We start from the raw sequence: 27,092 nt of genomic DNA, 5'->3' as shown, positions 1-27,092 counted from the left end.
TTTTCAGCAATTTACCACTTTCCTTGTCTTCTGCACTCTGCACTCGAATACCTCCTGATAATGAAGTTTATGGTGGTACTGTGAAAGCAGAATAGTGAATTTTATGTCAGGAAGAAGAAAAAAAAATTGAGAGAAGTGCCTTCAAGCTTGAGTCTGAAATAACAACACTGCTCTCCATTTCTCTTGGTCCCTCTGCTGCGGGATGCTTTCTAGTGCCTCAAGAAGAAGAATTGCTTTCTTAGACAAAACACTTCCCACAGAGGAATAAACAAAGGCAACCACAATCCTTAAAACCTCACCACTGCAGAGAATTATGTTTCTTGGATATGCTACCAATCCACTTCAAACAGACAAGTTTCAAAAGAAAAGTTCTGTGCGTGCCAATTTTAGCTGGGTTGTACAATGCCACCAAATCTGCAAAATTAACGTGATGCCCACTCTTCTTAAAATGTAGAAGAAAGGGGGAAAAAATTAAATCTGGGAGTTCATCACTCAGTTCAGAGCTGTGAGGCTTGAGTGCTAAACAGCCATTAAAGAGCAGGGGAGGGCATAGCAAATGACCATAACAAATCTGCCCTAGTTTGCTGGGAGGCATCAATTTTGAGGAGTGTGCTCAAAATTATTCTAATTTAAATCAGCCTAACATAACAACCTTCCAGCAACGGGAACCTCCACTCAGGAGCCCACTCCTCCCCCAAGAAGAACAAAGAAATGAGATGAAAGAGGAAAAAAGGGTTTCACAGACGGTGGTATGAGGAATTGGGCTTCACTGTGTGCGGGGGAGGATGCAGGTGGGAGGGGAACAATCAGTCTTGCTGCGTGGTGCCTGAGACGCTCAAGCAACCGCTCCTACAAATAGCACTGACCACAGACACATGCAATTTGCAGTTGTTAAGATGTCACCTCAACATTGTAAAAGAGACGCATTTGAATCAGCCAGAGGCCGGGAACACACTGTGAACCTTTCTTTGAACTCTCTTTAGCCCCCTTGACTGCGGCATGCATTATGTTTATACAAGATATTCCCACTGGAAAGAGACACATTAAGCAGAATAGCTTCTTTACCCTGACGTCGGACTACATACATCTGTATCACAAATCATTACTAGAGACTTCCGTATAAATATTTAAAACGTGCAAATACATAGGAAACGGATTTAAAGTTCTGTATTGTATTAATGTTGCAAAAAACTCCGTCAATCATCTTTTTTTGCATATTCAATGCAGGAGCCAATCCCAGCTGCCATGGGGCGAGAAGCAGGGACAGGTCATCAGTCTGTTGTGGGCCTAACACAAAGAGACAGACAAGCATTCACACTCATATTCACACCTATTAGCGATTTAGAATCAGCAGCTAACCTAACCCCACTAATTGCATGTGTTTGGACTGTGAGAGGAAGCCAGTCAACAAGAAAAAGACCTTCTTACTGTGAGGCAACAGTGGTAACCACTGCTCCACGTGCTACCAATGACCTATTTTCTTTGTTAATCCCGAGTTACACTATAGTTACATAACAGTTTCTCATATAAACACATGTTGGACATGATCTAGTGGTGGTTAGCCCTTAGCCTGACAAGAACAAGGTCGTGGAAATCCACTAGCCAGCTGGGACCTTTTCATGTACCATTTGGGTCTAACTCCAGCTTCCTCCCACAGTCACTAGACTTGCATGTTAGGTTAAATGGCGATTCTAAATTGGTCATAAGAGTTTACTGGACTTTGATGTTGATTATCTCTCCGTGCAAGCCCTGTGACCCGTCTCAGGTGTACAGTGCCGCCTGCTGTATTACAGCTGGGATAAGCTCGAGCCCACCCATCACTCTGAATTGGAAGATTAACAGAATATAGTTATACATATATATACTTATCTTTTACCTAGCATAGTTAATACTCCATGTTTTTTACACTGCGTCTAGCTTTTCTAAATTTTCCACAGTTTTTGTCTCTTGCTTAGAAAAGCTCAGCTTAGCTTTGATGTGTAGGTATGAGTTGCGATAATGGGGTTAAGTGTGGGATAACCTCCCAATTTTTAAAGCAATATCAATTCAGCGATCTCATTGGATTTTCTAATAACGTTGCAACCAAGACACAAAGAAATCCCTGTGCATGTGTGACAGAAAGACCACATTTAACGCCCTGGGATGAGAACGAGTGGATTTAAACATAAGAAAATTTATGACCACGAGCCATGTTGTCAGCCAACAACCATATGGTAGGATTAATATAGCCCTGCAGCTCCCTCAGGCCAGCAGTGAGGTGAAAATTTCCCGTGTTGGCGCTCATGAAAACATAGCTCCTCCTGTCTCGCTGCTGCAGGTTAGACCACCTGGGAAATACTGTAGAAGTGATCACTGGAGTCTAGAAATGTCTTTGTCCGGCAAAAATTCTCTTGCCCAGTGTCTAACTCTAGATAATTATTACAGACTTTCATTTAAAATTCTCAGTGTGGACCCGAGTGTCATACGCCAACTGGACTTTGAGTTTTCTGCGCCAAATAACCGGCAGATGCCATCAGGCAAAAAAAAGAAAGAAAAAGAAGTAATTTAACTTTTCAAGTTCTCCAACATGACAGTGAAAATAATATGTTGTCCCTCAGTAAGAGGGAAAATTATAATTTTAAGCAATATGGCTTCTCTTGTGATTGCATGCCAGAACACAATATTGGCAGGCGGGGAGTGCCACACATGGAGTTAAAAGCTTCCTGCCGCTGGAGTACATTATCGCAGATGCTAGAATGAACACTGCCCTATCTCAAATGGTAATACGGGAAGAGTAAAAAATAAGTGATGAGGCGTATCATGCAGTCTGTGCCACCAGGAGGAAGTGGAAAACCCAATTCATGCATTTACAATTATTAGATTAGCAGTCCTGGATGCTGGCCATGTTTTATGAATTAACCCAATCATGTCTTTATCCAAATTTCTTCCACTGAGGATGGTTAGTTTCCCATGAGCTCACAATACATTATTTCAGCCATTATTAATTTACCATTGCTTCCATTATGCTGCGTAAAAAGTGGAGGAATCCTGCCAAGGTGCATTTATATCGGGACGGAACAGCGCGGCTTTAACGGGCAATCGTGAATAAAGCCTGTTTTTACCTCTTCCTCTCATCTCTGTTGACTCACTCACTTCCAGCCGTTACTGTTGTCAGGGAATACGATGTTATGTCTGAGTGCCGTTGTGGCATTGCGACGACATAAAAAGCAACAAAAAAAAAAATTGCAGGGGGACTTTTGTTCTTTCCAGATCAATGCAAAGCAACAGCAGCATGTTTGCCGTCATTGTCAAGTAACAAACAGCTGCTTCATGTTAATTTAGTCCAACCGCACAAGACCTAAAGAGCCCGGCTTACAGGACAGCAAGTAAACAGTCCATCTCTTGATCTCTGTATACAGGATTTGATGTTCAGCTTTCCAAATAACAACTGCGAAGAACACTCACTCAAGGCAGAGAGTGCATCATTAAAATCAGAAGTTAGTTGCGGTGGGGGGAAGATGCAACTTCTTCACACCACTGCCTCCTTTGAAACTGTAGCCTACTGGGCAGCACAAGCCTTCACGCTGGGCAGAGCCGTGTCTATTACTACAGATTGGCTCTGCAAATCTCTTGGCTGGGATCATAAAAATAATAAAAAAAAAAAAAAGGGAAGATGGAGGTGAGGGAGAGAAGGAGAGATGGTAATAAAACCTCAACAATTTCTGTGTGTGACAACATGAAAGCGGGAGGGGCCGCCTGCTGTGAAAATATGGCTTATCATAGTCTTGTCCCCCAAACCACCTTAAAGGTTTGAAGATAACCGCATGAGGCTACGTGCCTCTTGCAGCAGATGCTTCGCTACCTGCCCGTCAATCTGCAAACACTCTATTACTCACGTACAAATTTTCTACATTATTTCAATTCCATCAATGAATGTCACCCAAAATTTGTCAGAGAAAAAAATAACGCTTGTTTATTTCTTTAATAAAGTCATGCCAGACTCATTTCAGCTGTATAAAAAGCGACTCGTCCTCACGCTGGGTAACTGATTACAGCACATTTAGCAGCAGCTAAACACTCTTGATGGATGAATCGGTCCTTCCCAGATGCGCGGGGTAATTTAGTCCACTCTTCATGGAGAAACTCTGCTGCGTATGGGCATGTGTAGATTTTCAGTATCAACCGTTTGTAAAGTTAGTCTTTAAGCTCATCTGTCCTGGGAGAGTTCCGCCAGATGTGCTTTCTCCTAAACTTGACACTAGCATTGATCCCACTGTCTCATAATGTAATGACTGCAGATTAAAGTCATCATTTTCTGGTTTTATAAATGTTCTTGGGATTTCCTGGATTACATGCTCTGATATCTCTTCCTTCTTCTTCTTTTTTTGGGTGTTCCCTTTAGGGGTCACCATAGCGGCTCATCTGCATCCAAGTCACCTCATCCCAAGCATCCCGTTCCCTCTATCTCTTGAAGATAGTTAGTGTCAGCAGCCGCGTTACGGTGGGTCAATTATCAATAGCACTTCCATGCTGTCCATATTTGAATAAAACTACAAAAGTACAATATGCTGTGATGCGACAAAAGCAAATAAAAGGCAGCTCTGTTTTTCAGAGATATTTCACAACTCCAGCACAACCACACACATTTTCTGGGACGCTAACGCTAAGCATAAACCTGTCCAGATGAGAACAATGAAATGTGTTTGGAAGCACTACACACACACACACATTTGACAGTCCAAAGATTTAAAAGCACTTTCATTTAAAAGCTTGGGAAAATGAATTTACAAAGATAAAACAGTTAACTTAAGCCTGTGCAGTAAAGTGAAAAACACCCTTTTTCATACCTGAGCCAATGCTTGCTTGATTACCTTGCAGACGGAGGAAATGAGGAGCACTGAGCTTTTGTCAATTTGTCTCCCAGGTTCCCTCTATAAACCAACACTCTGCAGGAGGATCTGGCAATATTTAAATATGCACTGGAGAAAAGCACAGAAAATCCTTCGGCCTGTCTCTATTTATTCATATTTTACACCAACAGATTTTTGATCACATAAGACTGACTACCATATAAGGAGATGTCGATACGCTACGATGCACAGAAAACCCCTTCACTCGCCTTGACATTAAAGGTAAAAGTGTGTTACAATGAAATGTGATTTTCATACCACATAAACATAGATCAGCTAAAGCATTTTATAGTTTCTGCACCATTTCAGAAATCACAATTAGTGCTTTTAATACCTTTTTAAAAATGAAATCAATGAATGTGGAAATATATAGAGCACCTTATTTCTAAATTTAAGCACTCAAAGTGCTTTCTGCTACAAGTGTCATTCACCCAATCACACATTCATTCAATGCTTTGATCTACACCTAAGTACGTTTATCTATCATTCAAATACACATCAGGGGTAACTCGGGGTTCAGTATCTGGCCCAGAGATTCTCTGGCACATGGACAGGAGGGACTGGGGACTGATTGATAGATGACCTACTCTACGACTGCTGGGCACGCAAAATAATATTGCTACTACATTAGTTTGCATATGGTTGAGGTTTACTTGGAAAGGTAAAGTTCTAGTTTTACAAGCTTGTCATCGATAATATTTGACCTTGTGCTTACTTTTCTTTTAGTTACAAAACAGTCTGTGTGGGTTTTGTCGATTAAAGGAAAGAAGACTTCAACTTAAAGCATGCCCTTTGCACTCAGCTAAGATTCGACACCTACGGTTACCATTAACCTTGCCCTTAACCAAACTCTTCCCATGCCAAATAAGACAACAGCTCACAGTAGTACACAAGTATATGCCAAGTGGGATGTTTTTTTTTCAAAAGCAAGACAAAGTGTGAACATTAGCCTTTTGCTTCTAGTTTCTAGTGGCATGCAGACTGAGTTTTCCCATCTACCACAGATTAAACTTGTGAAGAAGACAATGTCTGACAGATTAAGGAGCTAACTGCTAATCACAGCGTAATTCAGGAATATTACAAACAGAAGCTAAGTTTGTTGTCTTTCTTTGGATTTATTTCACACCTGAAGCAACAGACAGCAGCAGGAGATCCCCACATGAGGGTATCCAGATGGAGAAAAAATTTGCAACAGTACTGATCCCAACAGTGTGTCCTCATCTATTCCAGTCAACACTACAGCGGTCCCTCGTTTATTGCGGGAGTTACGTTCCAAAAATAACCCGCGATAGGTGAAATCCACGAAGTAGCCAACTTTATTTTTTACAACTATTATAGATGTTTTAAGGCTGTAAACCCCAAAACGTTTCGTCGACATGTTGTGTTTGTTGGGGGAGAAAACTTAAAAGCATACATTACAGCACTTCAGAGTCACACTGTTAGCGATCGAAGATTTATGTAAATTTGACAAGCTGAATGCATTCTGTACTGTACAGGAGACACGGCACGAGATTGATTGACAGTGGTCTACAGCCAATCAAGACGCAGAACACAATGTGCTGTACAAAAAAAAAAAAAAACATGGAAAATTGCGCACAAAACAAATCAGCGAAAACAGCGAGGCCATGAAAGGTAAACCGCGTTATAGTGATGGAGCACTGTGTACGTGGTGTAAAGGACGGATGTAGCTACAAAGGTCTCATCCGTTGTTTCCTGAAATCCTGTTTTGGAGTCGTTACCTTGGTATCAAAAACCCAAGGATGGGTGGGTGTGACTAACATTACTCGTTCGCTGGCTAACGACTTATAATTGACAAGTCACAAGTGCCACAGATAGTTCTCCTTTTTGAAACACAGTATGTCTCACAAAGGAGGCTTAATTTGGAGTGACTGAGTCCATAAACATATCAGGAAAGTTTTCCCATAGACCTCTACAGGAGTCAGAGTGTTTCTGGTAGCCTCCACATTTTAATGGCACGTCAACATTGGCTTAATATTTCTGACCCAGCCATGTTTTACTCCCATCCATGGTACTGTGCAAGTACTTTCATTGGTATCAGCATCACGTTTGAATTTCTAGTATTGCAACAACTAAAATAATAATAATAATGGATTGGATTTATATAGCGCTTTTCAAGACACCCAAAGCGCTTTACAATGCCACTATTCATTCACTCTCACATTCACACACTGGTGGAGGCAGCTATGGTTGTAGCCACAGCTGCCCTGGGGCAGACTGACAGAAGCGAGGCTGCCATATCGCGCCATCGGCCTCTCTGGCCAACACCAGTAGGCGGTAGGGTAAAGTGTCTTGCCCAAGGACACAACGACCAGGACAGAGAGCCCAGGGATCGAACCGGCGACCTTCCGGTTACAGATACGCTCCCCAAAATAAGAGTAAATTCATTAATTACTTATTAATGTGAAACAACTAAAGGATGACTAGAGAGCTGTTGTTTATGAGCTACTGTTTCTTAATTCTCTTATCTGTTAATTAAAGTATAGAAACACAGTAGATACATTGTATATTACTGAAACTACTTATTGAGGTTTCACTGTGAGATTAATGAAGAAAAAAGTAGGTATTGTACCATGTTTTGCACACAATCCCATACTCCACATGTCAGTATTATTGGGCTTGGATATTTGCTTTTGTTTTCTGTGGCACAGAACAATCTTCTCCACCCTTGGGCCCAGCAGGATTGAAGAGATTAATGATTAAGATGTATAAGACACTGGTTTTATAATAAACTGGTGAATAAATCAGCGTGCCCAAATGAGAATGTGATACGTTTCTCAACTAATCTGAAAAGATGTTAATAAAAATGAATAATGTTAACAGACTGAACTGATAGGGTGGAAAAGTGATGAATATGTAGCTATTGGTACAACGCGAGGAAGCCTAATGAGTTTTTAAGGTTACATTTGACCCAGATGAACTCTGCGGTTTTGCATTGAGTTAGTCTAATTTAATGGTCAGTGTTTATTTGTCTCAAAACCAGCCAAACACTCGGCAACATGCTGAGCATATCAGAAATGTCCTCAGCAGATTTAAAGTAGGAATCTTTCAAGCGAATAAACAAGAATTTCCAAATCAAAGTTGCTCAGCTTGCCTATTCAAGGTTAGAAAGGGGTTGAATTACTCTAGTAATAGCCAAGCACTGGAATAAACCTGCAAAAATATCTCCACTTTCCCCGGCACAGAGAGCTGACTCATGCAACTTTCTTTAAGCATTAAAAACTAACTCAAGTTAAAACAGCTCATTTCATTAAAATCTTGGCACATGCACTGCATTCCCCTTTTGAGATTTGTGTCAAGGGACTTAAAGTTGATGATGGTAAATACTTTCCCCTTCTCACTGCTTGACCTCAAATAACGTGCTCACACTTGAAGAAGAAGGAAGGAATCGAGCAGCGTTAGCAGTGGCGGTGCAGCCTGTACTCTGCGTGGCCCAATAAGAAAGGCTGTGTTTTGCCTTGTCATTGTAAAAGTGGAAGCACTTTGAGGCGAGGAAGATTCTCCTGGCTTCCGCCTCTTTTATCAGAGATGAGTGCTGATAAACAGCGGTTCTCCGTGTCACCCGATGTGTCCTGACAAGACGGCCCATGGCAGAAGCATCACGTCTGCAGTCATATGATCTGAACGTGTGCACGATCCATGGCGAGAGGTCCTGACATTTCCCATCAAAGCGTCGGGAAAAGACGAGCTGACACTGACAGCGACAACGACACGTGGGACAAGAAGCGGAGCACGACCGCAGAGCTGGCAGGAAGCAGAGGCTGAGGTCAGGAAGTTTTCTGTGTTCCTTACAAGGAGCAAGTAGCCATCTAGCTGCTGGGGATGAAGCCACTGCTTCTGAATGTGGGTCACTCTCCCTGGATTCCACTGTGCTTTCTCTCCTCGAGCCTTTATTTGGAGCCAGGGCATTTGAATACTGCATGTTATACCCAGGGCTCCGGAGTACAGCAAGGTTTCCAAGAGCCTTGTACTGTGCACATAGATGAGGATGTGTGCACTGCAATGCGTATTTGTTTATTGGGCAAGAAATGTCAGTGAGTCACCAAAATAAAAATTGGCATCTCCACATTGACTGCATTTATATGCATGCAGTGACCTCGCCGCTGTCGTATAGAATTTTAATTCAGGTTACGCAACATACGCGAATCTCTTTGCATCCTGCAACTAAGTGTCCATATGAATAAACAAATTAATAAAATATCTCTGGCTGTCCACCAGCTGCAGCTCTTGGCAAAGCAAAATGGAAATAATTATCATTTCATTAGCTATAGTTGAAATAAATTATAATACCTACCAATGTTCACAGATGGCAAACCTAACGGATACGGGGACAAAAGCCCATGATAACACACAAGCTTTTCCCAGTGTTTTCAATGATCTGTCAGAGGAATCTGCAGTTGGCTCATTGAAATTACTCATTGTGTCATTTTTAACGGAACTTTTGTGGTTTAATTGAACGTGTTCACTGCCGAGAAAAAGACTGGCTCTTTAACTACGAAATGGTCCACTGTATTCAAGGCTATTCACCAACTTTATCTGTCTACTGTGTGGTGGAGACAAAGCTTTTATGCTAAGAGCTACTCTCTGTGGTGTGTGCAAAGTGTAAAAAGAGCCGTTTTGTCAGCCAGAAATGCAAAACAATGAACGGACAGGGGTTATGTCTGTAAGCTGCAGCTTCTTTGTGGGCCAGTTACTACAAATGACACCTTTCACATTATATGCAGTCGATTCCACCATTGGACAAGTGGAAAAACTCAAGTGAACCACTGTTGTGCTCGAAACTGTTTACCACCAAAAAAAATCCACAGTAGGAAACGTCACTGTTAAATTACAGTAAAGTACTGGCATCTCGCTACAGGACTCTCAACCACGGCTCCATTTCTAGCTAAACCTTGTCACTGTTCAAACTCTAAACACAACGTAACATCACAGCACATTTACAGTTCAATGAGTCGGGTTTGTACGGTTTCCTGTTGGTTGTTTTTCTCGTGTATTTTTAAAGGCATTTGGGCTTTGTAATATTTTACTAGTGATGCTGCTAAAAACATTACTTTAGTACTGTATATGATGAAGATCCTTTCCAAAACAATGCGATGGAAAAGTCACTATCTGTGAAACGCTGTCGTGTATAACCGAAATGATGCCACTATCAATTTACGGGCGAAAAGAGAAGATACGATTTTTAAACGACACTTGAAATGAAAAGCAAACAAATCTAGAAAAGCCGTGTCAGCCCACACCGGGGCATGCTAGACAACATTACGGCTACACATACTATTATTGCATTGCCATGGTAACTAAATTTGACACACCACTACTCCCTATCCTGCTGCATGACAAACACTCACGCCGACACACACATTGCACGTTTCTGACAGCACCGCTGCGGCCGCGGGAAAACAAGGGAAGATTCCACAAGTGGCCCGTCTCTCCGCCGTCTCTCTGCCCGGCATGCCATCGTTTGCAATAACAAGTCAAAGACTTTCAAAGCGGGACAAGTGAAGAGGAGAATAATTGGAAGGAGCGATGGAGTGGCTAAGGGAGAGTCAGGAGAGGAGGCCTCCTGATTCATCTTTAAAGACACTCCTTATTGCATCTTTAATAATTTTCCTTGATGCGCTGGGAAGACTCGACAGTTCACTTCCACAACTCTTGAATTTACATCCTATTGAGGCAAGTCGCTCACGAGGCTCACGCTGGGCTTTCTTCTCCAGGCCTCATCGCCTTCTTAACTCTTCTGTTTTATCACTCCTCATTTCCATCCCTGCAAGGCTCAGAGAGTCAGGCTGCCGAAGACTTGCAGATGTATATGGATGCTAACACGCTCAGCTAAATGTTTTAAGAGACAAGGGGATATGACAAAGCTTCGGCTCATATTACAAAGTCTTACTGTAACTTTGTTACACCACATCTTGAGTGAAAGTGTCCCACAGTTAGTCAGTTCTCTGAAACTGTTAATGAAACTGTTTCGTAATCCAGTAGAAGTTAGCATCATACATTTTAAAGAGAGGGGAACTTAAAGAAAGTAAGCGTTGCTCTTATGGTGTGAAGAGAAATGCTTGGAATTCCTGGGGGGGAGGTGGGACTCGAGTAAATAGCTCATTTTTGTCTGGCTACAAGAAGAGCTGTTAGCATATGTTCAGATATAGAAACCAACATCAGCTCCAAAGCCTTAAATCACAATTTGAGAATTAAACTATTCTGTTCATTTTATAAAAATATGCCAGCATCACTGGGTTCATCAGATGTCTCCCTGCAGGTTTCAAAAATCACATCAGCTGGTAGAAAGAAATTGGACAATGTGTGTGGGCCGTGGTATTTTTGCTACTGCTACCGCCATTTATACATGTGTGCTCCACAACTACAGCTATTCTAACTTTTATCCCTGTAGTGAAATGATTTTATAATTGCTTTTTGCATGTTTCCCCAAATAAAGGTCACTAAAATGATATTAAGTAGATCATTAACTGAATTTATTTAGGTAAAAATACAGATATCATAAACATACCCTAATCAGACATTTTATACAGGTGGAATTTCTGTTCCTGTCCTTTTAAAGGATTTTAAAGGATTACTGTTGCCAGTATAACAGTACTGCTTTTCACTATAGAAATGTCATCAACTGACACTGAGTCAAAAAAGACATTTTACTGTGGGAACAATCATAATTATACAAGTAATTGCGTTACTGAGGCTTAATTAATCATAGCTCATTAAAAGCAGATAGCTACCATAACGTGTTTAATATAGGTTTCACTAATCTTTAGCGTTTCGTTAACGTTCCTGTGTTCATTTCTGGTGTTCTTCGTACATACAAGTGCAAAAAAAATCCAACTTTGTCAAATGCATATAATAATATATCCTCTAATCCTGGGTACGCTGCTGATAACTGAGCAGAACTAAGAGCTACAGAGACCAGAGTCCTGCTAAGCCTCACACTCTCTCTCCACTTTTCCTGCAGGCAAATGGTGAAATTTAGAAACTTTAAGAGAGTTGAGAGTGGAAAAGCTCAAATACAGGAAGGTAGTGAGGGACACTTGTGTCATGAACTATTTAGTCCCATCACACATGCTCATCACTAACCACGGAGTTATATGAGTGGTGTATTTTTGTAACAGTAATTGTCTGAATGGCAATGTAGGACACTCAGAAGATGTGAACGGGGTCACTTGTAATGAAGCAAAAAGTTACAAATCTACACGCCCAAATATTTTTCCTTATGTTGCCTCCAACCACTTACATGTTAATAAAATGAAGGCATTAAGAATCCATTTGCAATAATAAAACGATATTATTTGCATTAACATACACGCTGACACAAAAATGTGGTTAAACATCCATTTATATATTAGTCAGTGTTTTATTCCCAGCAGTGAGCCGGACGTGTAGAATGAGTACAGTATGTGAGCATTAAATGCCATAGCAGAAGCCAAATCTGTATGTGTTCCACAGCTACAACTATTACCTGGCCTTTAAACACAAACTGCTCGGAGCAGCAGTTCACTGCAAATTATTCAGAAAAAAAGAAAAAAAGAAGAACTCTTTGGCTGGAGGCCACCATTTCTGAAGGTGAATCTTACAGTGCTGCTTAACCCTCTCTTCTTCCCTTTATCTTACCTGACTTTAATTAGTGCTGGCACATCATTTGGCTAAGTGAAGAAGAAATTAATGAGAAGGATGAAATGTGTGTTTACATCCTCGTTTGTCTCTTTAGACTTGAAATGAACATAAATGGTCATGTAACTTGTGCTTGAAGCCTGAAACAGAATATTGTGAGGATTGGAATGAGATGACTTTGGTTGCACTTCTGCGTACACGGTGATCTTATGCTGTCATTGAATGCAATTGATTCCGAGATTCGTCTAATAATGCTGCTTTGAATTAAGCTGGTTATTAAGACTGTAATGAATGAATCCATCGCTGTGGTAATTGGACATGTAAATCCTACGTTTCCTTTAAGCCTATCCACTGGTGCTCAGCATTCACACTGTAGCTTTGTTTACAGACAGTCATGCTGCCCTAAACCTAAACCTTGGACAAATTGCATATGATTCGGTGCGAGTGTTATTATAAAGAGACATATAATACGTCAATTTATGACAGGGAGGAAATTGTTAGCTGAGATATACCGGGAAGCAAGAAAATAAACTATTCATCAATAAATCTTATATGCATGACTGCATGGAGGCTGATTGAGCCTCTGCTGTGAATATAGATGTGTCAACATCACAATAAATGTGACATTCGGCATGGAAACAAGGAGTCTGAAAGCATCGGAGCACCTGAACAGATTTTAAAGGACACTTACTTGAGGGTGAACTGCTCAATAGTAGAGTTGGGCATCAGGTACAGGAAGATTTTGAGAATCTCTCCAGGCTTCAGGGGCTTCTCCGGCAGCCTGAGGAACATGTTCTTGTCTAGCTGCTTGTCCACCAGCAGCTGCTCTTCACTGGCCTGGTACAGGCTGATGCTTCCGATGCGCAGCAGGGGGTGCTGTGACAGAGGTTCTCCCCTGGAAGAACCACCACCGTGACCTGAACCCTTACTGCACTCCCCTTCCAGGTTAGGCTCGTGTAGTGTGTAGTATAGCTCAGCCTGGAGGGTCTCACTTAACCCATCCAAAAGCCCGTCACTCGAGCCTTTCCTTCGGCCCAGAGGGGCTACATTGGTGTTAAACCACGACGGAGGAAGCTCCAGTTGGGCCAAGCACTGCGCCAGGTTACCTTTCATGCGGCAGGAGGTTTTAATTTCACGGACATCCCGGAAGGCATGCAAACGGACGCAGGGTAGCTTGTCCTGAGCCTTGAAGTCGTCCCAGTCACGACCGGCGATATAGAAAAACACCTGGACTGTGGGGTTGTTGGAGAAGACCCGCGGCTGGACAATGAAGGCCCGAACCTTCCAGTTGACTGTCAGTTGGCCGGGAATATCCAGAGGACTAGCTGGCTGAAGCAACTCCTTGGACAGGGCCTGGTCCTGGGCAAAAGGCCCGAAGCTTATGTTGATGGCGGGGAGGTCTTTTGTCTGGAAAACCACAAAACTCTCAGAGCGCTGCAATGGGTTTCCACTGCTGGGACTACTGCCGCTCTTGGTGCTGCCGCCAAATGTTTGTCCTGTGATCTGAGCCTCCCTCAAAAAGAAGGCCAGTTGTGCATTGGACATTTTGAAGTTGGCAGGAAGGTACACACTGGGTGGTGAAGGACTGGCTGTCATTGCTGACGAACTCAGGGCATCAGAGCTGGTTGGAGAGATTTTACCTGCAAGAGCTGCAAGAAAGAAAGGAGAAAGGAAAGATTTAACTTTTAAATGCAGCTTCCATTTTTATAATAATAATAATAATAATGCACATTATTTATAAAACACCTTCGAAATCATAGTGTACAAAGTGCTTTCACAAGCAAGCAAAAAGGAGAATATTTAAAAGTTACTTTCAAACAAAGTGAAACAGGTAAAACTCATGAACTATAAGTGAAAGAAAACACCAGAAAAAGGGAAGATATGGTGAGTGTGTGTGTGTGTGTATGTGTGTGTGTGTCAATGAATATATGGTATAATTAGGAAGAGACACAAATGTGGTCTACTGAGTCAGCTGAGGGGGCAAAAGGGGAGGAGGTCAAAACACACTAATCAGATGATAACTGGTTGCTGTCAAGCATCCGGAGCAAAGGTTATACACTGAAACATGTCGACATTAAGAAGCTGCACCCCGTGTGATCTTTGTCTCGGGCAAAACATGTTGCACCAGTGTTTGGATTCAATTAATCTGAAGCGACACCTGTGAACAAGCCAAACTCAAAACTCTTCAAGTCCCTGGAAATGAGCGAATACCTGACAAAACACCCAAGACGCCACCGCAAAATTAATCTAGGTCGAAATCACAAATAACAAAGAGAGTAAATGGGACATACTTATCAAAATCACCCAGAGCTGAGCACAGAAACATAGCTGCCTGTTACCATGGTCCAAATCAGAGATTAAAAGTCCCATATTCCAAATGGTTATATCATTGAGATTTCATCCTTTAAATGTGGGGAAAAAAGGCAGAATCAAGAGGATATTTTGGGAACTCCCCAACAGAAAAGTCTCTTCAAACAATTGTGTTGCTTGGAAGTAGTCCACAGAAGTTTCTCTTCTTTTTTGGTAGCTCCTTAGAAAGTCTTTTTCATGTGTGTTGCAAAAGAAGCCTGAATTCAAGAATAAAAAAATAAAATAAAAATAAAAACAGCAATCTGCTCCTGCAGTTCTTCACTTGGTCATGTTCTGGCTACAAAGGTTCCACCGAGCTTCTTGAACTTGTGCTTGTCTAATTCCCTGTGGCTTAGGTCTTGGTTTAAGAGTGGTTCAGCCCCACACAGCAGCTCTTAGCTCTTTCAATCTCAGACTGTGCATGGCTCCGGGACACACTCTGATAGATAGGCAGAGCCTCCTCCCGGTTGGTGGGCTGTACGGAACAAAGCCTCTGACGCCGCCCCATCTCGCCACACCTAGTCTCTAGTCTATAATCACCATTTTAGCTCCGGGTCATAGCTAAGACACACAGCCCCTCAGAGGACTCGACTTACACCACACACACACACAGAGGTGAAAGAAAAAAACTCTTCAGCTCGATTCATGCTCTCTCTCTGGACTTGTTCAGGCAGACTCTTATGTGAGTGCATGCAAGTGTGTCTATAAGGACTGTGTGTGTGTGCGTGTGTGCGTGTGTGTGTGTGTGGTGGGGGATGGATGTATTGCTTGAATGCCTCTAGGCAGAGAGAGAGTGAGAGAGTAAGAAGGAGAACGGGAAAGGGAGGGATTGGGTAAAGGTTATTGATGAATTAGCCTAGCTCTGCTTCCCTTCTCCTCCTCCTTCTCCTCCCCCTCTTCCTCCCCCTCTTTTCGTCTGCTTTAGCCCCATGAGAAATCCATGAAAATGAAGGGGTACCGGCAAGAGGGGGAGGGGTATCTGGGCTGGCTCGCTGCTTCACTCACATGTGCCTGGAATTCCCATAATAAAAGAGAGAAGGATCCACGGATGAGTGTGTGTGTGTGTGTGTGTGTGTGTGTGGGCTCCATAAACTGAATGGCAAACAGTGGGGCAACAAAAGATGAAGCCACAGCCGGAGAAACATCCCGTACTTACAAATGAGCATAGAGAGGGCTGGAGGAAGTATAATGATGAGAGAAGCTACTTAGGGACTAAATCTAGTCTCTACCTCACAGGAATGCGTGTCTCACTTTTTGAGCCGCTCTTCTCTTGATCAACATTTAAAGAGACAAATGCGCACAGCAATCCGCAGACTTTCTTAAGGGCTTCTCTGCTAGAGTCCCATCTGTCCGTTGTCCTGGGTCCAAACACAGAGATCTGCCAACATTTTTGTATATTTCCAGGTCACCTTATAAACTAAAATTGTCAGCTTCTACTACTGATCCTGGCCTCAGCAAAGGAATATAAAATGCGCCTCACGTATGGGGATCCACACCTAGTCTGCCTGCCAACCTTAATATCAAAGTGTATGTTTTTACCTCTCCACCGTTTAAAGCTCTATATGATTTTATTGCTGTATTTAAAAAGTAAGTAGATATTGGAACAGCATTACCCACCAGTTTGCTCCATCTATCCCACTATGTCTTGAGGCAGCATGAGCCTAGAGCTCCGAGAATCCGTGAATCCCCAGACCTGCTGGGACTTTTAATACATAACGTTCTCCACTGGATCTTAAACTACTGCTGAAGTGGCCTTGAGCAAGGCACTTAAAGAAATATGTCTCCATGTGCTCCACAAGCACCCGCTGCTGGCTAAACAGCCCAAAACAAACTGGTTTCCAGCTTGCTTTTCATTTTAATGTTTAGCTTTTAAAGTCGGTCGCTTCCGACTTGGTGCTGCTGACTGCTTCTCTCTCCAGCATCTGTTCGTTTAAATGGGGAGAGGCTGCAGGGCCTCTCCCCATTTAAATCCCCATTTACGGTAAAACTGTGACTCCAACAGCTTGCTTACATTGTGAGTGTGAGTAAGCCAATAACAACAGGGTTTGCATCCTCACAGATCGACCTGTTGGTTCAAGTCAGAAAGAGTAGGGATATTGAATCTTGTGCTTTGGCTGTTAGATGCAAGTCTTTAGTTCAGAGGTGTTTCTGATATTACCTCTAACATTTTAAAATGAGCAAAAATTGATGGTTTTATCAAATTTGGGGGATTTCCCCAACCAATTTTCTTTCAAAATTTTAATAACAACTTTCTTTGGACCACCATCTCTGTTCAGGGAAAGTCCCATTTTCACTTCATCTGCTGGGAAAAGCATTTCAAACCTGCTTTAAAACTGCGTTTTATAGAGTAATGCACCCACATACCATCAGAGATGCATAGCCGAACGGTCCCTCTCCTCTTTGGTCTGGGGGATGCAGCACCCATGTTTTCCAAAAAGAAACGCGAGTTTTGACTGAGTGGATCATGGTCACAGGTCTTATGTTGTTGCATGCAGAGCTTTAACCTGCATTTGTGGATGGCACAGTGATCTGTGATTTCTGGAAGTGTTCCTGAGCCCATGCACTGGTTTCCATCACAGACATGCATCATGCCTGTTTTTAATGCAGTGCTGCCTGCAGGGCCTGAAGATCACGGGCACCTTATATTGATTTTTGGGCTTGTCCCTTGCGCACAGAGATTTCTACAGATTCCCTCAATCTTCTGATGATATTGCGTACTGTACATGATGAGATATTAAAAACTTTGAGGAACAATACTCTGTAACTCTTTCAAATTTGTAGTTTGCAGATTGGTGAAGATCTGCACATTGACAAACTCTGCCTTTGTTAGATGCTTTTGTTTTTAAACCCAATCATGTTACTGGCCTGTTTTTGCATGTAATTAATATAATTATAAGCAAAATGTTCCTGCAGCTGTTTCTTTTTAGCACCGCTTTCTTTTCCAGTTTTTCCATCTTACCTTCTTTGAGATGTGCTGCTGACATTAAATTAAAAATTATTTTTCTCTTAAAATTGTAACATTTTTTAACTGTTGTATGGTATGGTTTTCCAAAGGCACAATGGTTTGTAGCCTCTGGCAAGCACCGTGAACCCTCCCTGACATGTTGACCATATTAGACCTGAAGGTCACCTGAATACTCCCCAGAAGCCTTATAATCTCCTTTAAATGCAATGAAACTGCACAATTGCAACACAAGGACCAAATGCCATTAAGCAAAACAAATCCTTGGCCCTTGCTCTCAACTCTGAAACCTTATGGTTTCAGTTAAGAAGGTGATTACAGCCTATGATGCATCAGGGTGTGCTTGTCTCATTTCAGCCTAACAACATCACAGGGCAGGTGGGTTTTTGAAGGGAAGCACGGACACAGATGGGCTTCCGGTGTGAAACCCTATCGCTTTCCTCTATCACTTGATGTCCTATCAGACCCCGGGCCAAATTGAATTGAATTCTCTTCCTGTTGTTCTCCCATTAAGTGAAACATCTGTTCAATGTGTGTGTGAGTATCTGGGGAATGAGTGGGTTTGTAGTAAAGGGTAATTTTTTTTTGTTTTTATCTGTCAGAATATTTTGTCTTATGTCAATTAATAAAAAACAGCAGGCCATTTCAGGGCAGGGCGAGACGGACTGTTTTACTTTGTCATATCACTAACAATTTGCGCCGACACATGATTGAGGGGAAAAATAGGCAATGATTCTAGTGACAATACTGCTGATTCATCCTGCTGGATGGGTTGATCAAAAATAAACTTTTTGGTGTTTAAGATTAACTTTGAAAAAACCCCAAATGTTTTGTATTTCCCCCAGAAGCTAACGCAGGAAAGCAATTTTGTCACTAATCTCACAGGACGAAAGAGCTTTAGCCTTTTAGCTACTAAAGCTAAATTCACTGGGTTGAACAGAGCCTTAGGCGTAGCTCGTGGTGGTGAAAAAATCTGTGAGGCAAAATATCTTGAATACAAAAAAAAGCAGTGCATACTGTATATTCCTCAGCGTATGTTGTTATTGCACAAACAAAACCTTTTCAGCCTAATCCACTCAAACACAACTGCCTCCTCCACTTCAGCCAGGTGTGCTGCATACTGTAGGTATGCAGAATATGAAAGTGTGTTTCGTGCCAGTGTTTCATTTCCTGAAGAGCTGACTAAAGCGGAAAAAAAAGCCCCATTCTGTAGATAAATAAAACACTTAACTGTGTTTCCCGCTGCCCATACAAAAGCTGTCAAACATAAAAGCAGTCAGCCAAGTCAAGGGGAAATACACAGAGACGACGTTATGAGGAGGGCAGACATTTGATCTTGAGAGAGAGAAGTGCATAAATGTCTCTTCAAGTAAAAGGTCGGGAGAAATTGTTGAGAAGGATTAGAGAGAGATGGAGCATCCTTACAGCATTACTAATGTTCCAGCTCGAAGGGTTTCCCTATCGATCTTCATTTTAACCCTCGTTCCCTCCCTTCTTTTACTCAGCTGTGAGCCTTACTGTACTGCTGTTATTTGGATTGGTGAAATAATACCTTTCAACTCACTCAGCTGTAAGACTTGAGCAATGCTCCACAGTCTGCATCACATTTCAGTTTGCAGTTGCTCTTAAAAACTCAATTTCTGCTAAAATTTCCACGCAAACGTCCCGTAATGTAAAATGGTTCGCGTTACCATTCATTGAGCAATGAATGCAACCTAAAGTGCAGATGAAAAGATGTGCTAGCCGGGGGATTGAAGGCTGTATTAGCACTTGAAACACTCGTGGTGTTAGTCCTATTTTTGCCCCTCTCTGAGGAATGTCTATTTCCATCTCAGTCAGATTCAGATAACCTTTACCAAAGGATTGCAGCCAGATTATATCGAACACACTCGAAGTGTGTGTGGCTTCATATTTCACCAGATTTCATCTATATGCATACGGAAATCACATTCATGCTTCAATCTCGCTGGGGAAGGTTTGCTCTGTCTGAGCGTTTGCATGAAGTCAGATCACTCTGGTGATTTAGAGTAAAGCCGAGTAAATCAGTCATTCCACGGGCTGTTTGTCATATATTTCACTGTGTTACATGTTCCCCGAGGCGTGCACACATGCCTACCATATTTCCATCAGATTAAAACTACTCTAAGATGCGAATGGCCGTGTCAGTAATCACATCATGTGCCGCCGACACTGAAATGAAACAGAAGCATGGTTATGAAGGTCAGTTATGGCCCACGCTGCAGCGCGCATGCTATTTGGCTCCACGGGGGTTAAAACATCAAATGTCCACCAGTAGCACAGTAAAAAATGAAAATGTACCGTAGAGGAGCCGTTTGGTCGAACGGTTTTATTTGAGCTTTTTCTCATTTATCACAGTTATGGGTGAGGACGTTGTGCGTTATGGGCAGAGATTTGAAAAGATAAATAGGCTACAATGCTGCCAACTCCACAGAAAACACAAACAACAATCCCAACAAAAATCTATCGACTGCCAGGAAATGGATTGAAATCTACATCTCTTCGAAATCAATCTTCAAACAGCCAGGAAGTAGCTTTCAAAACGCTCTTTTATCCATTTCAAACCTTCAGACCTTTCGCTACTGCAGATGTCACGATGAATGCAGTGAATAATATTAAGAGTAATAATATAAGTACATTTACAGGTACTTTAATTACTGCTCTTGGCAAACAGGTTTTTAATTTCAATATGATGCCCTTATACCCTTTTTTTAAAGTCAACCTCCTCATGCTGGTCCTCTATGTTCTGCATTCAGATTAAATGCCAGGCTGCTGACATCACACTACATGTGGACTTGCTCTCACGCTTGATTGGCTAACCCAGAGGAATGTTCTCTTCTTAGTCTATACTAGTTCTCCTTGAGACCAAACACCAGCAAGTTCTTTTAACATCACAAACTTTCATTATGCTTCTTACAGTCACCTCCCAAGGTGCAGCCTTCTCTCTGATCTTTATTTGTCTCAGATAATCATCTTTTAAGACAGCAGTAAGATCCAATGAAAATTTGACTGGCTTATAAATGAGCCTGCTCAACATCAGGGATTTGTCTTACTGATCAAATTCAAGTCTCAGCTCTGTCAACTCTGCGTATTTTACCTTCTGCTTTTCCAGTGTGTCTACAGATATACTCAAACCAGGATGGAACAATTTGTCTTCGACTAATTTATTCCTTTGCTCCCCGGTTTCTCCCGAGGTGGGTAAATCATCTGCTTCTGAATGTGAATACGATCGGAGAGATTGCGATCAACTTCAGATGGTAGAGGACAAGCTACAGTACACAGCCTGCCACGTCAACAACCCGTGCGGGCTTTTAGGTTGAGTCCAGCATCAAAGCTGCATACAAGAAGAGCTGCATTTCCTAAAAAAGCTGAAATCACCAGTTGTGGCAAGCACAGTCTGCCTGTCTGCACTCTGCTGGGGGTGCAGCATCAGAGGTGGTGACACCAACAGACTGAAAACACCGATCGGCAAGGCCGGCTCTGTGACTGCCTGTTAAAATTTGAAGCTGTGGTGCAGAGGAGGTGGCTGAACAAACTGTTATCCAACACAGATCATCCTGAGCACCCTCTGCATCACTTCCTGGACTGGCAACTTAGCACTTTCTCTAACAGACAGATGCAGGATACCGGAAATCTTTCAGACCTTATGCAATAACTCTTTATAAAGCAACACATCTGTCTGTCTATCAGAGTAACATCTGTTAACAGTTTATAACAACTCTGCAAACTCGCAACATTTAACACACACAACACTTTATCACACTGGAGTGTTTACTGCACCTCACACTATTATACCAAGCCACTTTACTCTGACGTTATCGGCTTTGCACATCAACTGATGAAAAGTCTAATTAGCAGTTTTGAGTTTTTAACTTTGGCTGTGGGATCTAGTTTTATCACTAGTTCAATCCTTTCCTTTAGATAAGTAATAAAGCACAAGCTTCAATGTGATGAAACTAAAGGGACAGTAAAGATGGAATATTTGATCTGTTAGTGTCTCAGTAATCTTGGCTGATAAGAGCAGTGTGTTTCCAAATGAAATGCAAAGTGCAGATTTAATGAGGCCTAATTTGCAGATTAAAAACGAAGAACATGTAACTACTGTGACACCATCAGTTGAAAATAGAGCATTTCATCATGGATCTTTTATACGCACCCATAAAATTATCCATAATTTATATTACGAGTCACCCTCACGGTCCAGGAGGCTGTTTGGATAAAGTAACAACTAAGCTGAGATACGATGTGGCGCTGCTAAGAATCATTTAGTCGTGTCGCTCTCCCTGCTGAGCAGAGCAGATACAACTGTTTGACATCAAATATTTACTAACCAGTTAGTCAAATGCTGAGGTTTAATTGCAGAGTAACAGATGATACATTTTGTCTTAAAAAAATAAAATACCATAACCCACATGGTTTTGTTACTTGCTGCTTGTTTTGATGACGAGTACTAGCGTATGTTGTGCCAGAGTAAAAGCAATATCTATCAGTGATGATGTGAGGCTTTGCAGAATTTTTAGTGCACATAATATTCCATGTGCAAACTAACAAAGAAAAGAAGTCTTTTAAAGACACAAATACGTTAATGTGTTAAGCAAAGGCATGTTAACAGAATGTAGCTCATGTTAAAGTGGATGTGGATGATGCAGAAAGCTATGGGTACGTTCCCTCAGCTAACTCCAAGAACTTACTAGAATAAAGTTAGCAAGAAATAAAAAGTACACTTCATTTGGTCATTCTTTAAAAAAACAAACAAACCCCAAAACAAACAAAAAAAGTAAGAAATTAAATTTAGAAAAAAAAGGTTAAAGAATAAAGAATGAATTCAATGTGCAGAATCCAAATTACTGACTGAAACGGTGTAGGCTAAAGCTTACGTTTATTACACTGACACTTTATATATATTTAGGCATTGGCATTTATATATTCCAAATGCCAACCAAGCTACGGTAACACTTTGCTGAAGACGTTTCACTGAAACAAACGAGAGACATTATTGAAAATAATCATTAAACTAGGACAAAAGCAAATGCTTCAAAAACAATGGTAATCATTCCCTCTTTTGATATTTGTTTAACACCTGATTTCTGAACATTTTAAAATGCACACAGTCAATGACACAATGTTAAGTCCTCATCACAGTCACGCCACAACTTAACCCCCCGACACACACATTTTGTTTTTGTACATTTTTGTTCCTTCACACAAACCTCTGAGTTCAACGTTTGTCTCTAATTTCAAACAACCTCTGAACCCCTTATAATTGTACCATATAAACTGGATTAATGTTTGCTTTGTATGCGTTTCCCATTATCTCCATGTATGGAAGCTCACGTATATCATGTACGGCGTGTATGGAACTATAAGGGGACAATTTAGTAACTAGTAACCCTATTTAGTAACTTTTAATTTAAAATGTCTTCAATTTTATATAATATTGCAGTGGTTTATATGAGAACTTCAAACATGATTTACAGTCAATTATCACTCTCTCAGTGTAATCCATGATCATTTTGATTTTATTTTTTATTTGCAAGTTACTGAATATTATGAATTGCAATATCAATAACATGAGCTATTGCAGCGACCTGCACTGTTGGATTACAGTAGAATGTAAATAACTCAGAGATGTATGAATGCTTGCAACATTAGTGGCTTGTTAACACAAAGCTAGCATAAGCTCTCCAACAGAATCCATGACACAGGGAGCTCTGAGAAAGTTAAATCTAATGCTTTTAGCTAGCCACGGGCATTTTGTTATCCTTTCACACCCTCCTCTGTAGCACCTTAAAAACACACTGTGTAGCTACATTTTGGTCCACCTGACTCGACGTGCTCTAAAGTCCATTTCTGTTGTTCTGGACTGCAGCTGATTTATGTTCATTTCAGTGCTGTATGACAATCTGTTAGGACACATTTGTTACAATATCCATGACGTTGACTATAATTCAGTGCCGTATTAGGGTTCCCCCGATACCTGTTAATTGTTGGGGGGTTTTCAGTCAAAGGATAATTGAAAAATTCAAACCAATGTAACATGATACAGCTCAACATACAGTAGCTCACATGGTAATGACTTTGCAACTAAATTCAATACAGTGACTAATCTGTTCAGGGACCTGGCTGACTGTGGATGGAAAACCAGTAATGAGATAATGGATGAGAGGTTAGACACTTCTTTTTTTCCAATTCATTATTATTTTGGAAGGAGGGGTCATGATTTTTGGGGGGGGGTTTCCATTGAAATTTTTTTTAAACCATAGTTTGAAGCAGTTTTTCACGCTGAGCAGTTAGAATGCCAAACCACGGTGTGACAGCTTGTCGTGACACTCACAACGGCACCGCAATAAAAGTTCACAAGAGTTTGGTACTCATGCCAGAAATCTCGAAATGCCTCAAAGATGATCTCTGCTGTGCCTTCTTGAAGAATTTGAGAGTTTTAAACAAAGAAATCTAACACTGTCCACAATTTTCAACAGAAGATGCACTGATGGAATAAGGAATTTCTGTTGTTAAGGTCCTCTCATCACAGCAAAAAACCCCACCGTGAGTATTATTTTATTCCTATTCCTCACGGTCTGGTTTCTGTCTATCAGGAAGTCAGATTCCTAGTTAAAAAGACCTCTGAGTTTCAGCATCAGTTTGGATGGTGCAATGACAGGTAACAAAGAAGCATGCAAAGCAAGAGAGATATTATTATCTGCACATCAACTGGCCAGCAAGCTTCCATCGTGAAACGGACGCAAGTTACAGCTATAAGAAACAAATACAGGGCTAGGCAACCAAAATAGAGTGAATAATACACAAAAATCTGAAACTCTATTCAGTTTATCACAGTTTTTGTGTAACCAAGTAAAAATTCAGTCATGCAAGAACTTCAGAAATGCACAGATTCCAAACATTATATAGCTTGAGTTCTTGTTTGATCTCTTCTTGCTTTGCTTTCTTGTCTGCTTCATGTTTCTCCTCAGTACTGGTGGTGGTCTCTGTTCTAGGCGTGCTTATCTTGACACTCACACTGTTTTCTGAATACATTAGGGAAGCCAAACAGTGTAAAAAGGAAGCTTTTAAATTCAAATTCAGCCGGCGTGGGACTCGGCAGCAACCTCGGCAAGTATGGCGAAGCGCAACATCTGTGTGAAAAGTTGAGAGGAAAACAGAGGCTGAGGGCAAAGCGGTGCCCTCCAACCAGATTCACGCACTAGAGCTGACCCATGAAGCTGCAGATGTTTATTATGTGCGGAAAGTGTGAACCTTGTTTCACTGCAGCTTCCAACATGGCCCCAGCCTTCTGTTTCCCCGCCGCCAAATGGGGCCTCGTAGGCACAACCACTGCATGCATTAGTAGTGTATTGATGAAAGGATGCAAATGCCTCATGGCATGTGCCTCAATACGATCCAAGGCTGACGCAATCTATATGGCTCTAGACAACAGGGTTTCCCATGGGGGATACTCTGTGTGAGGTAAGCTGAGACTCATAATATTATACAGCAGCTGTTACAAATGGATTTCCTCCACAAAAGGAATTGTACAAATGGATTTACTCTGTTATTTGATGCATTCCATTCAACATTTTCCTGCTAGTTTTATCTCAAATCAGTTACTGTGAAGATACAGATCACAATGTGCTTTTGTTGCTATGATAGTCTGCATTCCTCTATATCCCATATATCAACACATCTAGAGGTTTAGCATCTATGCAAGTTAACTATTTATAGTTCAATTAATGTATATTTTTTTTCAATGTTTTTACTATTTTGTTGCTTTTTACTCTCCTGCAGAATCCTGTCCTGCAGATGCAACAGCCTAATTTCCCCATGGTGGTCAATAAACCTCCATCTTTTTTTCTCTTTATGGAGTATTATAGACATTTTAATCTAAAACGATGACATATTTTTAAATGAGCAGGCCCAGCTTCTGAAATAAGCTACATATCTATGAACATAAAAGAATGGGAAAAGGTCCTAAATGATTTGAATGAAAGAAAATATATCAAGTTGCAGCCATAAAAAAGAGAGCGTGACCTGCATTTTACTGAGTATACCTCCATCTTATGGCATCACTTTGACCGATATGTCAATGGCTAAGCCCCGAGGAGTGACACTACTACGCTGAGGCATGCAATTCGCCGAGACAAGACTCCCCTCATATTATTTGGCATATCAATCCCAGAGCAAAGTTCGCTTTCTGTTGACGGATGCTTCTTCAAAAAGTCTCAGCTCTGTATCTCCGATTTCATCCTACTCCCTGGCAAAACCTTTCAGACTTTCAGTGTAATCACAGTGAGTCTAATTAATGTTACATTATGCTGATTTGGAGGCTATACATTGGCGGTCTTTCAATGTATTTTACCAGATTCAGCAGCACAGCTCTAATTGCAGCCTTTTGGGGATAATAAAGCTTGGCTGCACATTTTAACAGGATCCACCACTAGAAGAAAGATACTTTTAACTACCATATTTGTTTTCACCCTTCTGGTGTTAGCCACGTATATGTCATGGAAAGACTAAATGCAAGCAACATTTATTTTAAAGAAGAAATTAAAAAAAAGAAAAAAAGACTGGCCATGAAAAGCACACTCGGCGTTTCTGCTGTCGCCATCTTGGTAGGAAGGAAGGAAGGGTGGGTCTGACTGTTAAACTGCATGCTCATTGGCTGAAAGTCTTTGCGACCACAGCTATCATCATCTGATGGCCTTCAGATAGAATGCAGGCTTAAGGCACTTCAAATTGGCTTAGTTTCTCCCATGTTTTATGCTATCTATCTATCTATCTAGTCACATGCAAACAAAGGTTTACACTCGACTCTGTGTGGTCTTGTTAAAAATTAAGTACACCCCATGATTCAGTTGCTTAAACAACACCTTGAGCAGCAATAACATGAAGTGATTGTTTTCAAGAAGTATAAGTTCACTATATGACTGTGGAGGAATTATCCCACTCTTCTTTGCTGGTTGCTTTGCAGGCATTCCATTATGCACAGCTCTTGCAAGGTCCCACCGCAGCATTTCAGTCAGGTTGGGGGTTGCAGCTTGACTGGGCCACTGCACCATCTTCTTTTTTTTCAGCCATTCTGTTGTAGATATTCTGCTGTGCTTGTGATCATTGTTCTGTTGCATGACCCAGTTTCAGCCAAGCGTTAGCACGCGGAGAGAGCTCTTCAATTTTGACTAAGTGACTGCAAAACAAGCACAAATAATCACCCCTCCATCACTGTGCTTCACAGTTGGTATGAGCCG

At 41.4% G+C, this 27,092-nt stretch overlaps 1 protein-coding gene and 1 long non-coding RNA gene across 4 annotated transcripts in view; one reads left to right on the top strand and one right to left on the bottom strand.

Moving 5' to 3' along the window:
• tmem132e (transmembrane protein 132E) overlaps nucleotides 1-27,092 on the bottom strand; it is a 440,362-nt gene that overhangs the window by 119,925 nt on the left and 293,345 nt on the right. For 2 of the 3 annotated variants that reach the window (XM_082549921.1, XM_082549922.1), the window contains exon 2: nucleotides 13,216-14,173. In XM_082549921.1, coding sequence (XP_082406047.1) covers nucleotides 13,216-14,173 — 958 coding nt within the window. Of the gene's footprint in view, nucleotides 1-13,215; nucleotides 14,174-14,815; nucleotides 15,299-27,092 lie in introns of those variants that run through there. The other variant, XM_082549920.1, reaches the window with a different exon arrangement.
• LOC309716251 lies at nucleotides 4,394-25,188 on the top strand. Its single transcript, XR_014279396.1, has 3 exons — nucleotides 4,394-4,480; nucleotides 24,333-24,399; nucleotides 24,892-25,188. It is a non-coding gene; the product is annotated as an uncharacterized lncRNA (long non-coding RNA).

Source organism: Aulonocara stuartgranti (genome assembly GCF_965226115.1).
Source record: "Aulonocara stuartgranti genome assembly, chromosome: 10".
Classification (NCBI taxonomy): domain Eukaryota; kingdom Metazoa; phylum Chordata; class Actinopteri; order Cichliformes; family Cichlidae; genus Aulonocara; species Aulonocara stuartgranti.
This window is presented reverse-complemented; position numbering and strand designations above follow the sequence as displayed.